Raw genomic sequence first — 16370 nt, 5'->3', positions numbered from 1 at the left:
TTGAAATAATTGGTACTGTATTTTCCATAGAAGTAGCTCTACACATAAGTTACTAAAATATGATCTCTGGCACCTGGGTGGCTCAGTTGGTTGAGCGACTGCCTTCAGCTCAGGTCATGAACCTGGAGTCCTGGGATCGTAATCCCACATCAGGCTCCCTGAACAGCAGAGGGTTTGCTTCTCCCTCTGACCTTCCTCCTCTCATTTTCACTCTCTCTCATTCTCTCTTTCTCAAATAAATAAATTAATTAATTAAAAAAAAAAAAAGATCCCAATATAGTACTCTCAAGACTACCTGAGAATTTAATGAATTCATACTTAAATTCACCACTAATTTCATATGATGTCAAAAAAAAAAGCATACGACACTGGCATAGCACAAACACATTTATTTACTAACCAAAGGGATGATCCTAATTAAATCAACACTTCAAAATAGTTGCATGTAAAATGTTTGTGATAAAGATAACTGAACACAGTAATGGAAAAAAAAAAAGCAGTATGGAGATTTGCTCATTGAACTGAGCTTGTTCATCCTCACAGCTAATTCCTATCCAAAATGATGATGGAATTTTTACTCTACTTTTTCATAGACCCGAGTACAGGTGACATTGTTCATGATGCATTCCTAGAAGAAAGAAAGATATTAAAGGATTAGGTCAGTCTTGCGTCACAGAGCAATGGTAGTTAAATACAAGGATCGACATTCTACAAAACTTTGTAATTTACTTCATAGATGGAGAAACTGAATTTTAGAATTCCTGAGTTTGAAAAACTAGAACCTGTTATTTTGCTTATGACATGTGTATGCTTTACTACAAACTAAAGTATTGATTTGCAAAGTCTAAAGTATTCATATGATCTTGGCAAATGTTGTTCCTTATTTTAAAGAAGTGGAAAGATGTATGCCAGGAGGGGAGTTTGATGGCTTTGATGGCTTTCCCAAGATTTTACTGTAACGCCACAGTAAGCATAGACTAAACCTAGCTCCAGGTACATCCTCTGCTGTCATCTTATGTCTTCTACTCCCACAAAGGGCTCTCTTAGGTAATTAGTCTTTACCTTGTTATTTTGCAATTTTTTCCTACCCAAACCTAGTTTTCATGTTCATCATCAGTATTGAACAGTTGTAGGAACTTTGAATGCAAACAAGAAGCCTAATAAGACACAAGAATGTTGGCACTTACCACCACTAATTTCCCATTTTCCAATTTTCTTGTGATTGTGCTTTCCTTCCCATCCCATTCCTGATGTTGAACCAATGCGCCGTCTGTGAAGTTGCAGACCGTCTGCAAAAATACACTTTTTAATCTTCCAAAGTATGTTATCGGAGAGATGCTCATAACTTTCTTTTTTTTTTTTTAAGATTTTATTTATTTATTTATTTGGCAGACAGAGATCACAAGTAGGCAGAGAGAGAGAGGAGGAAGCAGGCTCCCCACTGAGCAGAGAGCCCGATGCGGGGCTCGATCCCAGGACCCTGAGATCACGACCTGAGCCGAAGGCAGAGGCTTTAACCCACTGAGCCACCCAGGCGCCCTGCTCATAACTTTCTTAATCGACATTTTTTCATCTTTTTCTTTCTGAACCCACTTCATTAAGCCATACCAATATTATTAATAATACAGTTTATGCTTTTCAATTCTAGATCCCTGTAAGAGACACTTATTCGCTCTCATATTCCCTGTAAGAGACACTTGCTCTCTCTCATATTCCTTAAACTATTTTTCCAAAATTGACTAAGATATGAAGCTGGTACTTTCACTAATTGGTCAAACTCAATTCATAAAATACTTTAACTTTTTCATTAAGTTTTGTCTATAACCAGTAAGACTATTATTAATACAATCTATCATTCGACAAGTCTGTGATTTTGTTGAATGATGACTGACCTGAGTTTTTCTGCCATCAGCTGTAGTTTCTTCAAACTTCTCTCCCAGGTTACATGAAAACTGGGTTGTTTTCAAAGTGCTCTCAGTTTTTATGGTGAGGTTTTTGCCATCAGAAGAGATGATACAATCTGGTTTGGCCATTGCACCCACTTTTCGCAGAGCCATTCCCACTCCTGTAGAATGTTTTATCATGTTAAATAACAGGAAGACCAAGGCTTTGGTTTACATAATAAATGCAGTAATTTAATTGCAGTTACTGTGTGGTACATATTTCCACTTATTCACTTCTCAATAACAAGTGTAAACACATATCCAGTGTTTACCACAATGTGCCAGCACTTAACATATATGAATTAATGGAAGTCTTGCAACAACTGTGTGAGAGGTGGAGTACTGTCTCCATTTTACAAGATGAGAAAATGAGGCACTGAAGTAACTTACCCAAGCTCATTCAGCTAGGAAATGAAGGAGCTGGAACCAACAGAACAGGCAGTTTGGCTCCAAATCTTAAGCTCTTGGCCACCATGGTATGCTGGCCTTCAGAAAGTTAGGGAAGAAATCTGGACTTCCAAAATGGATTTACTCAATTCTGCCCAACACTGTATTATATGACTTTAGCACACAGTCCGACACATGCAAAGCTCTTGATAAATATCTGATTAATAGCTACACAAGATCCAAATCAATTCTGTTCAGAGAGCATGGTATTTTAAGAGTTAACTGCACAATCGTGATACAGATAAATTGGGGAAATTTTATCTTCAAAAACAGTAAGCATTTCAGAGCTGTGTAACTCATTTACTATATTGATATCTCATTTAATTTATAATCCTATTTGTCCCTAATGTTAACATTTATAAGGAAACTTAGATCTAGGCCAAATCCTGGTTTCACAGAGACTAAACCTAAGCTGAGTAACTAGCTTGATAATAAAAACTCAGCTAGGCTTGCAATGTCCCCTGGGTGCCTTCTCTTTTGCTAGTGCGGGGACTAGTGCCTCGTGTTGTTATATGAGTCATTATTAATTCTCACTTTGGACAAATATAGGGCTCTGCTCTTCCCACACCTTGATTGCTCTCTAATGAATTGAGCCCCACAACTTTCATGATTCTAGAACCCTGGAAACAAACCACCCAATGAGCACATTCATTTTCAAAGGGCAGCGAAACAGCGTTCTTTATTTGGTCCTCACACAAGTGAACACACACTGACAATTATTGCCTATGAGTGCAAAACTGGCTTCTTCCAGAGTTACCTTGATCTGGACTTATAGAGAAAAAAAAAAAAAAAAAAGATTGAGTTCTACTTTTACTCTGAGAATAACCAGCCTTCACCTGTCATTGTCTTGGATAAAGGCCACTTCAGTTTCTGAAGTGCCACGGGGACTAGGTTTCTGTAGAGGGTCTTTGTAGTAAAGTCCGCCCCAGAAAGCAGTCATGCTAACATTTGTGGATGGGCAGCTTCTAAAGCACCCTCAGGGTTCCAGCAGTTGTCTTAGGGCTGGAAGCCCCTTTTCTGAGAAGATCCATGCTATAGTCCTCCGTCCCACTTCCTGTGGGAAAGTGGCCTGTGACAAAGGTCCACTTTTGTTTGCTAATCCACCCGATGGGTCAACCAGCATACAATGGTTGTCACTGGTTTAGAAAAGGACAGTAACAGAGACTCAGGTACTATTTTGAGAGGGTGATCTGGAATCTTCCTACAGAGACTCATATTGCCTTGAAAGGCTTTGGGGGGGGGGGGGCGAACGACCTCCTGCAGGGCCACACCCATCTTGCAAACGGCGGGGAAGCAGCCTCTGGAGGGCTCCGCAGCTTCTGACGGCTGCTTTCCAATAAACCCACTCCCCGCCTCTACGCCCCCCATCCTGCAGGCACAGAGGGCAGGGCAGCAGCGCGTCGCCCTCCGTGGGCACAGCGGGCCCCGCCCGATGCCCTTGGCACCGCGGCGCTCAGGGCTTAGGGCTCAGGGTTGGCAGTGCCAGACGGTCGGCGCCGGCAGCGCCACGCCTCGGAGCGCCGCTCTGCGGCCGGGAGGCAAGGATAACCCGACGCTCCGCCGGGAGCCGCTCCAAACCAAAGGGCCCGGGTTCACCCGGTGAGGGCGGGCAGAGCGCCTGCGGGTTGGGGCAGAGGCGACCGAGCCGCAGAACGAGGGCCGAAGCTGTCGCCCCATTCGGACCTTCGGAAGGGTTTCTGCTGGAAACCGCGCCCTGTGGAGAAGAGGGGACCCGTGCACCATCCAGGAACAAAAGCTGAGGCAAGGCGGGAGCAAGGTGGGGAAGAGGGAGTGGGTGCGGCCACGATGGGGCGAGTGGGAATGGCAGGATGGCTGGACGGCCGGACGGCGGGACGGCGGGACGGCGGCACGAGGAAGGAAGACGAGCAGTGGGAAAAGAAAAAGAGGGAGAGTTACGGGGGCTGTCTGAGGAGGTCGAAAGAAGTGAAGCTTGGGGCGGAAGAGGAGCGCGCTAAAGGCCAGGAAGCAGTGCGGGTGGCGGCCGCGTGGGCTAGGGGAAAGTGGAAGAGAGAGAGCTGCGGGAACCCGGAGACGGAACAGCTCAGAATCCGCAGGCGGGCGGCAGGCGCGCGCTGCTCTGCCCGCTGCTTGCCCACGTGCTGGTGGGGGGATGGGAGATGGATGGGGGTACAGGGGTTGGCGGCGGACAGCCGGGCATGCCCCGCCGCGGAGCTCGGCACGCTGAAGGGGACCCAGGAACAGACACACACTCGCCACGTTACAGGCGCCGCCTGGCCGGGAGCCTCACCTACTTCCTTCATGTATTCGTCAAAGCCTTTGCTCTCCACTAAGCGCCATCTTCCTACCAGCTGCTGAATGGTGGCCATGGTGGGCGCGGGCGGGCGGGCCGAGCGAGCTGAGCAGAGCGGGCCGTTGGGAGCTTGGCTGGAGACCTGCGGGCTAGCGTGGTTGCTTTATAAAAGCGGCGCGCGCCGGGGCGGCTCCGAGAGGCCAATGACAGACGCGTCGAGCCCGGCCCCCCGCCCCGCCCCCCCGCTCGCCCCTAGGGCCTCTCTCCCCCGGTCGCGAGGCGCGAACCCGTTCCACCTGCCCGGGGACGGAGGAAGGTTGAGGGGCTCCCCCCCGCGCTTCCTGCAAGCGGGGACTCGCCCGACGCGCCCCATGCCGCCCCGGACGCCAGCGCCTGCACGTTCCAGCGCCTCCGCCAAGCAGGGACGCCGGAGGGGCCTGTGAGGAGCCCCGCCCCACCTCTCGAGCCCCCCACCGTTTTACCTCCCAGCTGCCGCTCTCTTTCCCTCGAAATACCCGCGATGAAACCACTAGCCCTTCTAGGGCTTGGGGGCAGGACTTGATTTATCTGTGGTGGTTTGGCTGATTGATGGATAAACTTCTTCGCCTCCCTCATCCCCGCTCCTGGTCAGTGGACCCCTCCTGAGAGAACCTGTTCTCCCCACCTTCAGGACACCCCTACCTCTCCCCTCAACTCCCTCCTCCACCCCTGCCCAGTTAGGGCCTCAGGGCTAGCCTATACCTGGTTTGAGTTATCGGAAGGTACAGTGTAGGCAGTTTCCGAACAAAAACCCCTTAAGTTTCAGTTTAAGTGACCGCCGTTGCAATTAAATGTACCCATCAAGAATGTGTTTATGTTCTTAGCTACGTGAGCCTTTCATAGTTTCTTCTCAGACTCCCAAGTATTTAGACTCCAGAGCTTTCCTCTTTGCCTTTAATGATAATGATATCCTCTGTTTGTTGTGTAGAGTATTGTACTTTTCAAAGTGTACTACTTATCATAGTATCTTACCAGGTGATTCTAGGTTTGGGACGAGGTGAGAAAGTTGCCACACAGGCCAGCTGCCTGGATGGAGAGGAGCTCCATTTATTGTGCTAGGTGCCGTACTTCCTGTGCACTTTCTATCCATTAACTCTGAGCTCCACTAAATTTTTGCTAGTGTTGTCCCCATTTTCTGCAAGAGGACATGAGGCAGAGAACGTTTGCAAAGTGGTAGAACCAGAATCCCTGTCCAGTCCTCACTTCAGAGCTTGTGAAACAGGACCACACCTGGTTGCCTCTAGCTCACTGCACTCAAGGGGCTAAGAGTAGAGGCTACAGTCTCCTGAACCATACCAGACATGGGTTCATGTTCCATCCTCTACAAACTGGAATCTTGGGTTGGTCATTTCCCATCATACCTCAGGACATTTATTCCCCTGCACTGAATCCTTTTTTTTTTAATTTCAAATTCCTGCCCTAATTTTAAGGTCACTCCCAGGTTTTTTGTTTTTTTGTTTTTTCTTGTGGTACCATTTTAATACCAAGGGACTTGGACCATGTAGTTGTGCCATTAAGAGCCCGGATGTCCCACACTTGAGGCTCTACTGCTGAGAAAATACTCAAGTTCTGAAGGCAGCTAAGTATGTCATTTGCTCAGTGATGCAAGTGCTGGCTTCTATACACTTAGGACAGGCTGCCCCTAGAGAGGCAGCTCCTCCTGTGTGCTTGGACTTGCATACTTAATATGCTAATTCAACATGCTTTATCCATGTTCGTATGGAACATGGTAATGACAGCCAAGACTCTGGACTGGAATGCTAATTTTTAGATGATCATAATCAACCATGTCACAGAAATATCAAAAGGAAAATGACACTATGGTACTAAATACATAAGAACTCAGCAAATAGTACTTAGGAATAGTTAACTAAAAGTTAACTTTTAAACACACTTTTTGATGTAATGAATGGAAATAATCCTTTTGTGGTTAACACACACCAATGAACAACAGAAAGATATAGACCAAAATATGTGCTAGAGTCTGTCCTAGAACAAAGAAGAAGGGCATGTGATGGCTTTGCTTCTGTGGGCAACACACTTCATCCCTGGTTCTCTGGTACTTCTCATCTGTAAGATATATAGATATGGAAAGAGATTGGAGTAAATTTTTCCTAATGTCCCTCAAGGCCTGAATTCAGATTTCCTTCCTTTCTTAAAAATAATGGGAATAGATTTCACGTTCTGAAAAACAAAGTACTTAACCCGCTAACAGAAGCTCTGTTCTAGGCTACTTAATTTGAACCCAATACGAAATTTAAAAACCAAAAATGTTCGTGAAAACAAATCTGATTAAAATCTTGTGTGACTTTATGGGTTGGTTGAATATCTCTTTATTACAAAAAGGGAGAATTATTACTTGATTGAGATTAATTATAATACAGGGATGAGGAAAAATCATTTTATTCTAAACCTATCCTCACAAATTTAAGTGACTGTGCTCGTCATTAGTTTTAGCAGTAACACAGAGGCAATGTAGGTGTTACATCCTGTCTTCCCTTCATGCTGGAGGATAATGACATGTTATTCGTATAGATGAAAATGGTTGAAGATCAAAACTTACCAGTAGTTCTCCCCCTCCATAGCTCTAGAAGACCACCATCTGTAAGACACATGCAATTTTACTTAACATCTCCAGAAACGCAGTTTTCTCATCAATAAGAATTACAGCAAATGGTTTCTTAGGTCCTTTTGAGCTTATCTCCTGTGGTAGTAGTTCATGGCTCTGAAAAGTATACTCAAAATTACTCTGTTTCCACCTAGTGGTAAAGCGGAATATTTCTCTTCACTTTCCTTTGATGAATGTTAGTAGTTGGTCTGCTTCATATTCCACAAACTCACACATAAGTTTGGCATGTATAGTGTGGTTTTATTTAAAGACAACTTCCTTGTTACAGTTTGTGTAGATAAATGTGTCTTCCGTAAAGTTGACCGTAGTACATAATCATTTCCTAAGGACCTTGAGCATTGGTGGCTGGAAAGTAAGCAGCTGGCAGAGAAAGAGCACCACATTAAATTAATCATTGGAGAGAATACACAAAGCAATCCATGTTCAAACAATGGAGTCTTTTCTTAGTACATGTGCAGATTAAGTAAAAACAGGCGGGGGAGGACAGAGTGAACACTATAAAGCCATACCTCTCAAAGTTTAGTGTGCAAACAATTACCTGGGGATCTTGTTAAAATGCAGATTCAGTAGTTTCCATAGCAGGCATAAGACCAAGCATTTCTAAGGAACTCCCAGGTGAAGCTAGTGTTGCTGGTTTGGGAACCATGCTTTGAATAGCAAAGCTGTGAAGTAAGAACTTGCATATGGCTTTGACACATCAGGGGGACTTTCGCTTCCCTGCATAAGGATGTCTGATTATATCCCCATAAAAATGTAAAAAAAATATATAGAAAAGACAGGAAACTGAACAAACTCATTCCAAAAATTACCTTACACAACCTTTGGACTACTTTCTAATTAACCTGAGGCAGCTCTTTTTCTGTCCATTCACCAGAAAGTGTGACAGAAGGCGTCAAATGGGGTAAGGAGGGTGGACATTCCGTTATTTTGAAATTAGTTTCTCTCTTAAATATTATAACCAGGTTTCTTGACCCTGGTTCTTCCATGTCTTGCTTACTCATGCTGTGTACAACCCTTAAAACCACATCTTCCTTGAGAAAATCCCATTTGGAATCCGTTCCAAAAGAAAATCCTAATAAGTGGATAGAGCACGAATCTGCATCTTGTCAGTTGTGTGTAGCAGCAAAGCTTCCCAGATGAGAAGTCAGGAAGCTCAGCAGCTTCTGCCACACCCTGAAGTTTTAAATCCTTCAGTGTATCCAGCCACAACAAGCTACCATTCATTAATGGAAGGTTGTTTTCTTCTGTTTTTGGTAATATTATTTCTCATTAAAGCATTTCTAAAAATGGAGTTATTTTATGCATTTTGTCCTTTTACTTCAAACAGTTTGATTCCTCCCCAACATATCTGCAAATGGATAGCCATTAAAACTTTCTAATTGCTGGGGCACCTGGGTGGCTCAGTCAGTTAATCGGCTGCCTTTGGCTCAGGTCATGATCTCGGGGTACTGGGATTGAGCCCTGCATTGGGCTCCTTGCTCAATAGGGAGCCTACTTCTCCCTCTCTTCTGTGCTTGCTATCTCCTCTCTCTCTTTCAAATAAATAAGTAAAATCTTAAAAAACAAACAAACCAAAAAAACTTTCCCGTTGCCTAAATAATTCATCATAAGTATGTGCTTGATAAATTAACTGGATGTGAGAATAGAGAGAAAATGAGACATTGCAAAAGTGACAATGAAAGTTATAATTTTAAAATGTTATGATAAAGGTATTTGATTTTAAATAAGGCAGAGGGTAAAATGGTTCATCTTATTATAAGATCAATCCATTTCTCTTGCCAACATAGCTCTCCCTACAGTCCAGACTTATATAGTATTCAGTATTACATTTGTCATTAGCTCATGACAACAGATTGCAGAAATATGTAGCCATTTTATGCCTCATGTGGGTGGTATTCAAAGTGTTCCAGGTCTAAAACAAGATGTAAGGGGGCATCTTGAAATAGAACAGGAAGAGACTTGTGAAGCCGCCCCCAATAAGCACAAAATGTTAGTAAAAACAATGTGCTTACCAGACAACCAGATCTGTCTCAAAACAAATCCCCTAGCAACCTCAATTTCCTCAAGCCCACCTCCAACAAAACTGCCTTTCCCAATATACATTATATTGTGTACAAAGTCTGAGGCTACCCCAGCTCTAAGCACACAGACAAATTCATAAAGGGTACTTCTGCCCTTTAAAAATTGCAAAAGCAAAAATCCTCCAAATTTGATTTTTTCCTACTGGAAGAGGCCAAATTCTTTTCTTGCAGATTATACTTTCCCATTTTTCAGTCTCCCACTGTCCCTGTGATATTTTGTGATTTAAGGTTTCTCCCTCCAGGCTCTTAACACCATTTGATCAGTTCTCTTCATTAATATTTACCCATAAGACTAGATTTTTAAGTCAAATCTAGAAAATTATAGGGTTGCTTTTTTCTAAGTTGTTTATCCTGATAGGTCAGGCTCATCGCTTTCTTTTGTCCGAATGAGCTCTTAAGAGGAATCATCAGAATTTAGTAACCTACCTAACTCTGGCCGAGGACACTTTCTCAATCCTAACCCTCATCCTCTTTACCTGGTGGTGGAAAGAACTACTCTAAATCCCTTAGAGACATGCACGGTATTATGAAAACAGCATCAAGCTGATTCTGTGCACTCCTCTAAAGGAGCCAAGAGGCAGGACAGATCCCTTTGCTCATCCACCTACAAACACCGTAGGACACCTTTTGTTCACTGTCTCACTTCTGCATTGACCAACACTGAAAGATATAAATTCAACAGTGTGTAGTGAAAGGTTTATTTTCTTCCATGCACGTCCGCATGCTGTCCTGCCTTGTCTATTCCTGTATTCCTCCTTCTACAGCAAGAGTTTCTCAATTAAGTGACTCACAAATTAACAAATAATGAGAAACCAAACTGAGTTTCCAGTGAACCACATTCTGCTTTCTGGGTTGGCTAAACACTGTGGCTTTTCTTCATACAGGACTGGAAGGCCAGGTGGGTTTTACCATGGAGGGCAACCATGATCTTGGTTTGGGTCTAATTGAGAAGGTGGGATAAAGAATATCTGTGCTACAAATCTCAAATTTTGTCACCTATTTTTCAGCCTCAAAATACATAATTAATCTCTCAGAACAAAGCTGGGGTTCCTAATGGCCTTTCTGCACTGGTAGGCTAGCAGGACTGAGTGCTCTGGTTTTTGCATTGCCAAGACATGGCGTTGTCCTGGTGTCATTATGAATAGCGCTCTCTTTCACTCCAAGTATCTCAGAATGAATGATGTTGGGTGAAGAGCAGTGAGATTTAATTCTTATATATCAGGCGGCTCCAAAGCCTAAATTGCAAGTACAGCATTATCATGGCACTCTAGTATCATCTAATGAAAAAGACTGACATTTGCTCTACAAGAAGGAAAAGGTGCTATAGGGCCATAGTCAGTCTGTCCCTGCTCTCATGGCATTATGCAAATATGTCATGTGTGGACTACTCTGGAAGGGCCAGCGGAGCTGTCGACACAAGACAGATTGCTTTGATTCAAGTCAGACTGCAATTTTAGATCACCTAATAATTATGTGGAACGACTTTTAGCCTGCGTCTTCAAGGAGTTTGTTAACCTAAGCTTATACCAGCTAAGGAACTGCTTCCCCCCCCCCGCTACCACCCCCGCCATTTAACCAACACTTATTTAAAAGGCTGTTTTTGTTCAGCACATTCTGGAAATTCTCAGGTATTAAATGTCTCTGAAAATGTCAGAAAAACTCATTTTATCTTTATAATGTTCAGTTAATTTTCCAGGAAGATTCCACATAGTCTTTTGGGTGGGGAGGGGATACCTAGTCGGACTGCTTTCAGTTGTATCCTGGAAACTCTCGAGTTTTGTTTGTTTGTCTCAACAGGTCATCTCTTTGGCAGGAACCAGGTGGGTGTACAAAATGGATACATCCTGTTTAAAACAAATGTGCCAAATGCCACAAAGCCACCGTCTAATCGGCAGATTAGAAAGATCTTGTCTGAGAAATACTGGGTTAGAGACTATGATGCAACCCACATCGCTACCCAGCTGCCCTGTGTTTTCAAGTGAGTTCCTCCCCATGAACTTGGGAATAAACAGACACTTGGCTGTCCCCAAGGTTGTGGCTCATGCTGAGATACACACTTGCAAAATAAAATTTGCCAGTGTACAAGTCAAAACAGGGATTCTGCACCACCCTGTACCAGATGAGTAAGGACCAGAAGATGCTGCTGTGCACCCCCTTCTCATGTCATTGATATGGTCTTTGGAGAGAAGAGGCTCAGAGCAAAGCTTAATGATTTTACCACACATGTTCTGATGCCCTTATCTTTCGTTAGAAACTATAGGTATAAGTGGTTCCTGGGGGAGGCATGTGACTCTGTTGTGACAAGTTCAATTGTATTTGTTGCATGGTATAAAATAGTATCACGTCTGCAGCTATGTTATCAATATATCATGTACAGTATTTAAAACTCTAGTCGGTCCAAAACAAACAAACAAACAAACAAACCTGATAGAGGAATCATAATGATTCCCCTTAGAAGCTGAAGACCCAAACCAGTCTTGCAAAGAATGCCTTACAATGAAATATATCCTGAAAGTCTCTTTTCTTCTACTACTCTAGAATAATACCAGCTTCTCAAAACAGGAAAGAGTGTCATTTACTAGTGTCCCTTTGAACATTACTTACTATATGAAAGTTATTTATGTCATTTACTATATGAAAAAAAAGTGTTGTTTTAATTGCCTTTCCATTGTATTATAGTTTTGCATTTTGATTGGCATAACCATTCCTGATGTATATTTACTAAAATGAAAGTTTGGTTCCATTATGGAACAGAAGATCATAACTATTTATTATTTCACTTGAAAGCAGGTGGGGGTATAAATCATAATTAAAATAAAAAATCCCTTAAGAATTCAATAAACCTTTATCACTTTCCAATAAACATGAGCAGTGATACTAAGTCTTGTGAAAAATGTTACCAGGTTTCCCTTTAAGCTTTCCTGAGCTAATGGCTGCAACCTCTCATTTCACAGGGCAAGGCTCTAGTTCTTTCTCACACACTGATCTTTCTCAACCCAAAGCCTTAAGTCCTCAGTGCTCCTAGGGAACCTAGCTAGTTCAAGTCACTAGCACTTACGTATTCAGAAGTAAAACTTGAACTCTGGTGCCCACACCCAAGTTGTATAATTTTTAATTGCACACTTGGCAGTAATTCCTGGTCAGACCTGATCTGGGCCCAATTGGTTGTCGCTTGAGTATACATATTATTAGCAAATCCTTTAAAGTTATATAGTTTCATTTCTGAATATACATTTGTGACTTGGACTCAAAACTAAAGAGGAATCTTAAAATCCTAGAGTTTGGAGGTCTTCTACTTCAACTAAAGCCTATTAAGTTTCTCTCAGTATAAATAAAACCAGTCTCTACTTAAATCATTCTGATGATAGAGGCCTCACTTCCTCCCCGAGAAGCCCTTTCTATGTTCTAATAGCTCTGATCGGGAGAAAGCCATAATCTCTATTGGGCTGAAATCTGCTTCCAGTAATTTCTAGCTATTGGTTTTAGCTCAACCCTCTGGAATAACAGAATGTTGGCTCATTTATACTTCCATAGGTTTATAAGGCCTAGAAATATTTGATGATGACTTTTCATCTGTATATCCAAGTGTACTATATATAAAAGATCTGAGAGAGCTATAAATAGAACTCTATAAAGTGTGTATGTATATGTATATGTATACTTATATGTATATGTGTGCATATGTGTGTGTGTGTTTGTGTAGAGAGAGAGATAGAGAAAGAGAGAAGGAAAGAAAGAGACATAGAGGGAGAGAAAGGGAGAGAGGGAGAGAGGTATGCATTATAGCAAAAATAAGAGTGAAAAAGAAGAATAATTTCATTTTCAATTTTGAATAAGCTTAGAGGCTAGGAAGGACCAAATAAAAGTTGTTTAACAGGACTATCATAAAACATTCTGAAAAAGAATAATTTCCACTCAACTTAATTAGAATATTTGTATAATCTAATTGCAGATTGGTGACTGAATGAAGTCTTTCCAGAGTAAGAAATAACATAATCCCAAATAAAAGGTATACCAATTATGCCAAATATATTCTATAGTTATTTAAGCATTTAAAAATACTTTATAGGAATAAATGTTAAAATGAAAAGTAAGGCAAGAGGATGGGCCTAAAAAATTATTTCTATCAGTCATATTTGGCCTATGAATTGATGATTAAAGTATTGTTAGTATATGGATTTTAAGCAGCTATGGAGAATTTAACACTATAATTATGCAGATGCTTGGCCTCCACTTTTGTGCCTCAGGAAAACCATATATCATGACTATACATGTCATATAAATAGATGGGCACAATTTGCTCACTATCTAAACGGTAACAGGGACTTTTAGGCTCTTTAGTTAAACTTCTTCAAAAAATGCCACAATCTCTGTAGCCTCAATTGTCATTTGTCTTCACTTAAACTGAAAAAAGATTATCTTAAAAAGATTATTTAAGAATTGAGTTATGGTAGCTTCAGTCTCTATCATAACCACCCTTCAATACTTTAAGATATGCCAGGCAAAGGAACACTAGCATCTCTCCTAAAATAATCATTTTACTAAGTATTCACCCTAAAGGCACAAGGTTGAAAGAACAGTGGCATAGGATGTAGGAGACTCTCTTTCTAGAATTTACTCTGCTACAAAATAACTGGATAAACTTATATGTATATGTGGCTGATTTTTTTTTCACTGTAAAATGAGAAGAGAGTAAATCAAGTTTCAAGGACATATATATATTAATATGCATATCTTTAGCAATCTAGAAAGAAAGCTGCTTTGACAACAGCAATAAAAAATCCTCATTGTGTCTTTTAATCATTTGTCATCTAATTTAAGGGTATAATATAAGGGTTGCAAATTGAAATTTATGCTAGTGACTGTTCTTAGACTTAGATTCCTGAGCAAATTTCATAATATAACCTTTATTCTTACGGCCCAGCCCCCTTCTGCCCAGCAAGCTCTTCCTGAAGGGGGTGTTTATAAATAGAGAGATAGAAGAGTTCCTGCAGTGGCAGTAACTGCCAGGGAGAAATTTTCAGTGACTGGGAGGGTGGAGAAGGGGTGGTTATTCACACATGAGATCCATAGTAACATGTCTGTCTGTCTGTCTCTCTCTCTCTCTCTCTCTCTCACACACACACACACACAGACACACACACACGCACGATTCAGCTTTAAATATCTACTGAGTGCAAAATAAATTTCAGGTATATTTCACTTTACTATTCAGATGTAAATAAGTTTCAGCTCGAACCACTCCAGTCAAATAAGATTTTGTCTACCCTTTCTTTTTTCTTTTTTCCCCAACTCTAGAGCATTCAGAGTAGCCTCTCAGAGGCAGGAGGATAGCTGAGGAGTCTCCACCATTCCCTGATGGAGGTTTTTCAATCTGCAGAGAAGCTGAGGGACAGGAGCAAGTTGCTCTCTGCCTGAAGGAGAACGCGGCCCCTCTTAAAACTTACCAGCCACACCCTTACTGACCTAGGCCTGTGAAAAGGTGCACAAGGCACTCTCTTTTGCCCCACATTTCCTCCTCCTTCCTTAACCCCACTCTTGTTTTTCTTTTTTATTATCATCTGCAAAGGATTTCTGCTATTTCTTGAAAAAATTGTCGGGGTCTATGCTAAATCTTTTATCTAAACCAATTCAGTTAACTGGATGTCACTGGAAGCAAACGGCACAAAGACAGCAGGAGTAGGTTTGAACATGAACACCTTACTTCTAGGTTACTAGGTGTGTTTAGTTTTGTTTTTTTTTTTTAACTTTCACCAGACACTTCATGATTGCATCATTCTTCACATGACTCCATGGGCTGAAGAAAAGGTAATGAAGAACATTGATGATGTATTGGAAATTAGTGACAATGCATGTAATTAAAAAAAAAAAAAAAGACAAGACATTGGAGATGGACTTTGTAGTTAAAGAAACTTTGGGTACTGGAAATACCACGGAGATTAAGCCTCTCTTAATCTTCCCTTTATTATTCAGAGATGACATCTTTTCTTCTTCACCTACTTAAGGTGTATGAGGCAAGGAGAGGAGGTTCTCTTTGAAGGCTACAAGTTTAACCTGTTAGTTCAGTTTCTTTTTTACCATGGATGCATATCCATTACTTACAAATAAATTAAAGAGGGGCACCTGGGTGGCTCGGTGAGTTAAAGCCTCTGCCTTCAGCTCAGGTCATGGTCTCAGGGTCCTGGGATCAAGCCCTGCATTGGGCTCTCTGCTCAGCAGGAAGCCCGCTTCCCTCTCTCTCACTCAGCCTGCCTCTCTGCCTACTTGTGGTCTCTCTCTGTCAAATAAATAAATAAAAATCTTTAAAATAAATAAATAAATTCAAGAATGTGATTCTCTTTTCTTCTCCACAGCAACTCCAAAGTCTCACTCAGCTTTTCAAAGACAAGCTAAATAATAGACATTTCATTTTGCAAATGTATTTCTCAAATTGTTTCCAGCCCCAGGATCATTTAAGGTAAATGATCATCTCTCTCTCACAAGTTTTCTCTTAACTGAGTAAAAACTAGGTATAGTTTCTAAGACTTTTTGAAATAAGACTATTAGGATTTATAAGGAACTTTAATAGAAGGTTTTGACCTATTTAAAAGGAATGGATGAGAAGTTTTAGGCGTCTGTTGTCAGTTTAATTAACACTACCTTCTAGAGTAGTGTAGTGCAAAAGTTCTGGTATCTTCAGAACTTTCATTCAAACATTTGTGATAAGCATAAGATACATTAGGAAGACCTCAGTGTTCATCTAAGCACAATGTGCAGGCTTAATGCCTCACCCTCTGAATGGGCTTACTTTGACATTGTTCTTTTCAGGCCAATGAATCAACAATTTACTAAGATGATTTTAAAATGGTTACTCATACATGAGATCATCATACTGGTACCCTGCCATATGCTATTAAATTGTCTTGGTTCACAGGATACACTTTCAGTTAGAGTGTGAACAGTTACAGCTCAGGAATAGA

The 16370-nt window shown here is 41.6% G+C and overlaps 1 protein-coding gene and 1 long non-coding RNA gene across 3 annotated transcripts; one reads left to right on the top strand and one right to left on the bottom strand.

Annotated features, from left to right (window-relative positions):
• Positions 1-374: 374 nt before the first annotated feature.
• FABP5 (fatty acid binding protein 5) lies at positions 375-5035 on the bottom strand. Its single transcript, XM_059394773.1, has 4 exons — positions 4660-5035; positions 1893-2065; positions 1188-1289; positions 375-628 (listed from the first exon to the last, which is right to left on the bottom strand). The coding sequence occupies exons 1-4, from the start codon at positions 4736-4738 to the stop codon at positions 575-577; spliced, it is 408 nt and encodes a 135-aa protein (XP_059250756.1). The 5' UTR covers positions 4739-5035; the 3' UTR covers positions 375-574.
• On the top strand, positions 2072-15713 carry LOC132014118 (uncharacterized). 2 transcript variants are annotated; one of them, XR_009403221.1, is made up of 4 exons: positions 2072-4167; positions 11209-11389; positions 13364-13420; positions 14710-15713. It is a non-coding gene; the product is annotated as an uncharacterized LOC132014118 (long non-coding RNA). The 2 variants fall into 2 exon arrangements; XR_009403220.1 differs by lacking the exon at positions 13364-13420 and having other exon boundaries at positions 2074-4167.
• Positions 15714-16370: the final 657 nt, after the last annotated feature.

The sequence above is a fragment of the Mustela nigripes genome, chromosome 3 (genome assembly GCF_022355385.1).
Source record: "Mustela nigripes isolate SB6536 chromosome 3, MUSNIG.SB6536, whole genome shotgun sequence".
NCBI classification, from domain to species: Eukaryota; Metazoa; Chordata; class Mammalia; order Carnivora; family Mustelidae; genus Mustela; species Mustela nigripes.
Note: the sequence above shows the minus strand (reverse complement) of the source record. Positions and strands in the feature narration are given on the sequence as shown.

Excerpts from the sequence above, each read along its gene's own strand:
- FABP5 (XM_059394773.1), bottom strand. The coding sequence starts at position 4,738 with ATGGCCACCATTCAGCAGCTGGTAGGAAGATGGCGCTTAGTGGAGAGC. Across the intron at positions 2,066-4,659 it reads CGAATACATGAAGGAAGTAG|GAGTGGGAATGGCTCTGCGA; the intron begins GTGAGGCTCCCG and ends AACATTCTACAG. Across the intron at positions 1,290-1,892 it reads CTGATGGCAGAAAAACTCAG|ACGGTCTGCAACTTCACAGA; the intron begins GTCAGTCATCAT and ends GTATTTTTGCAG.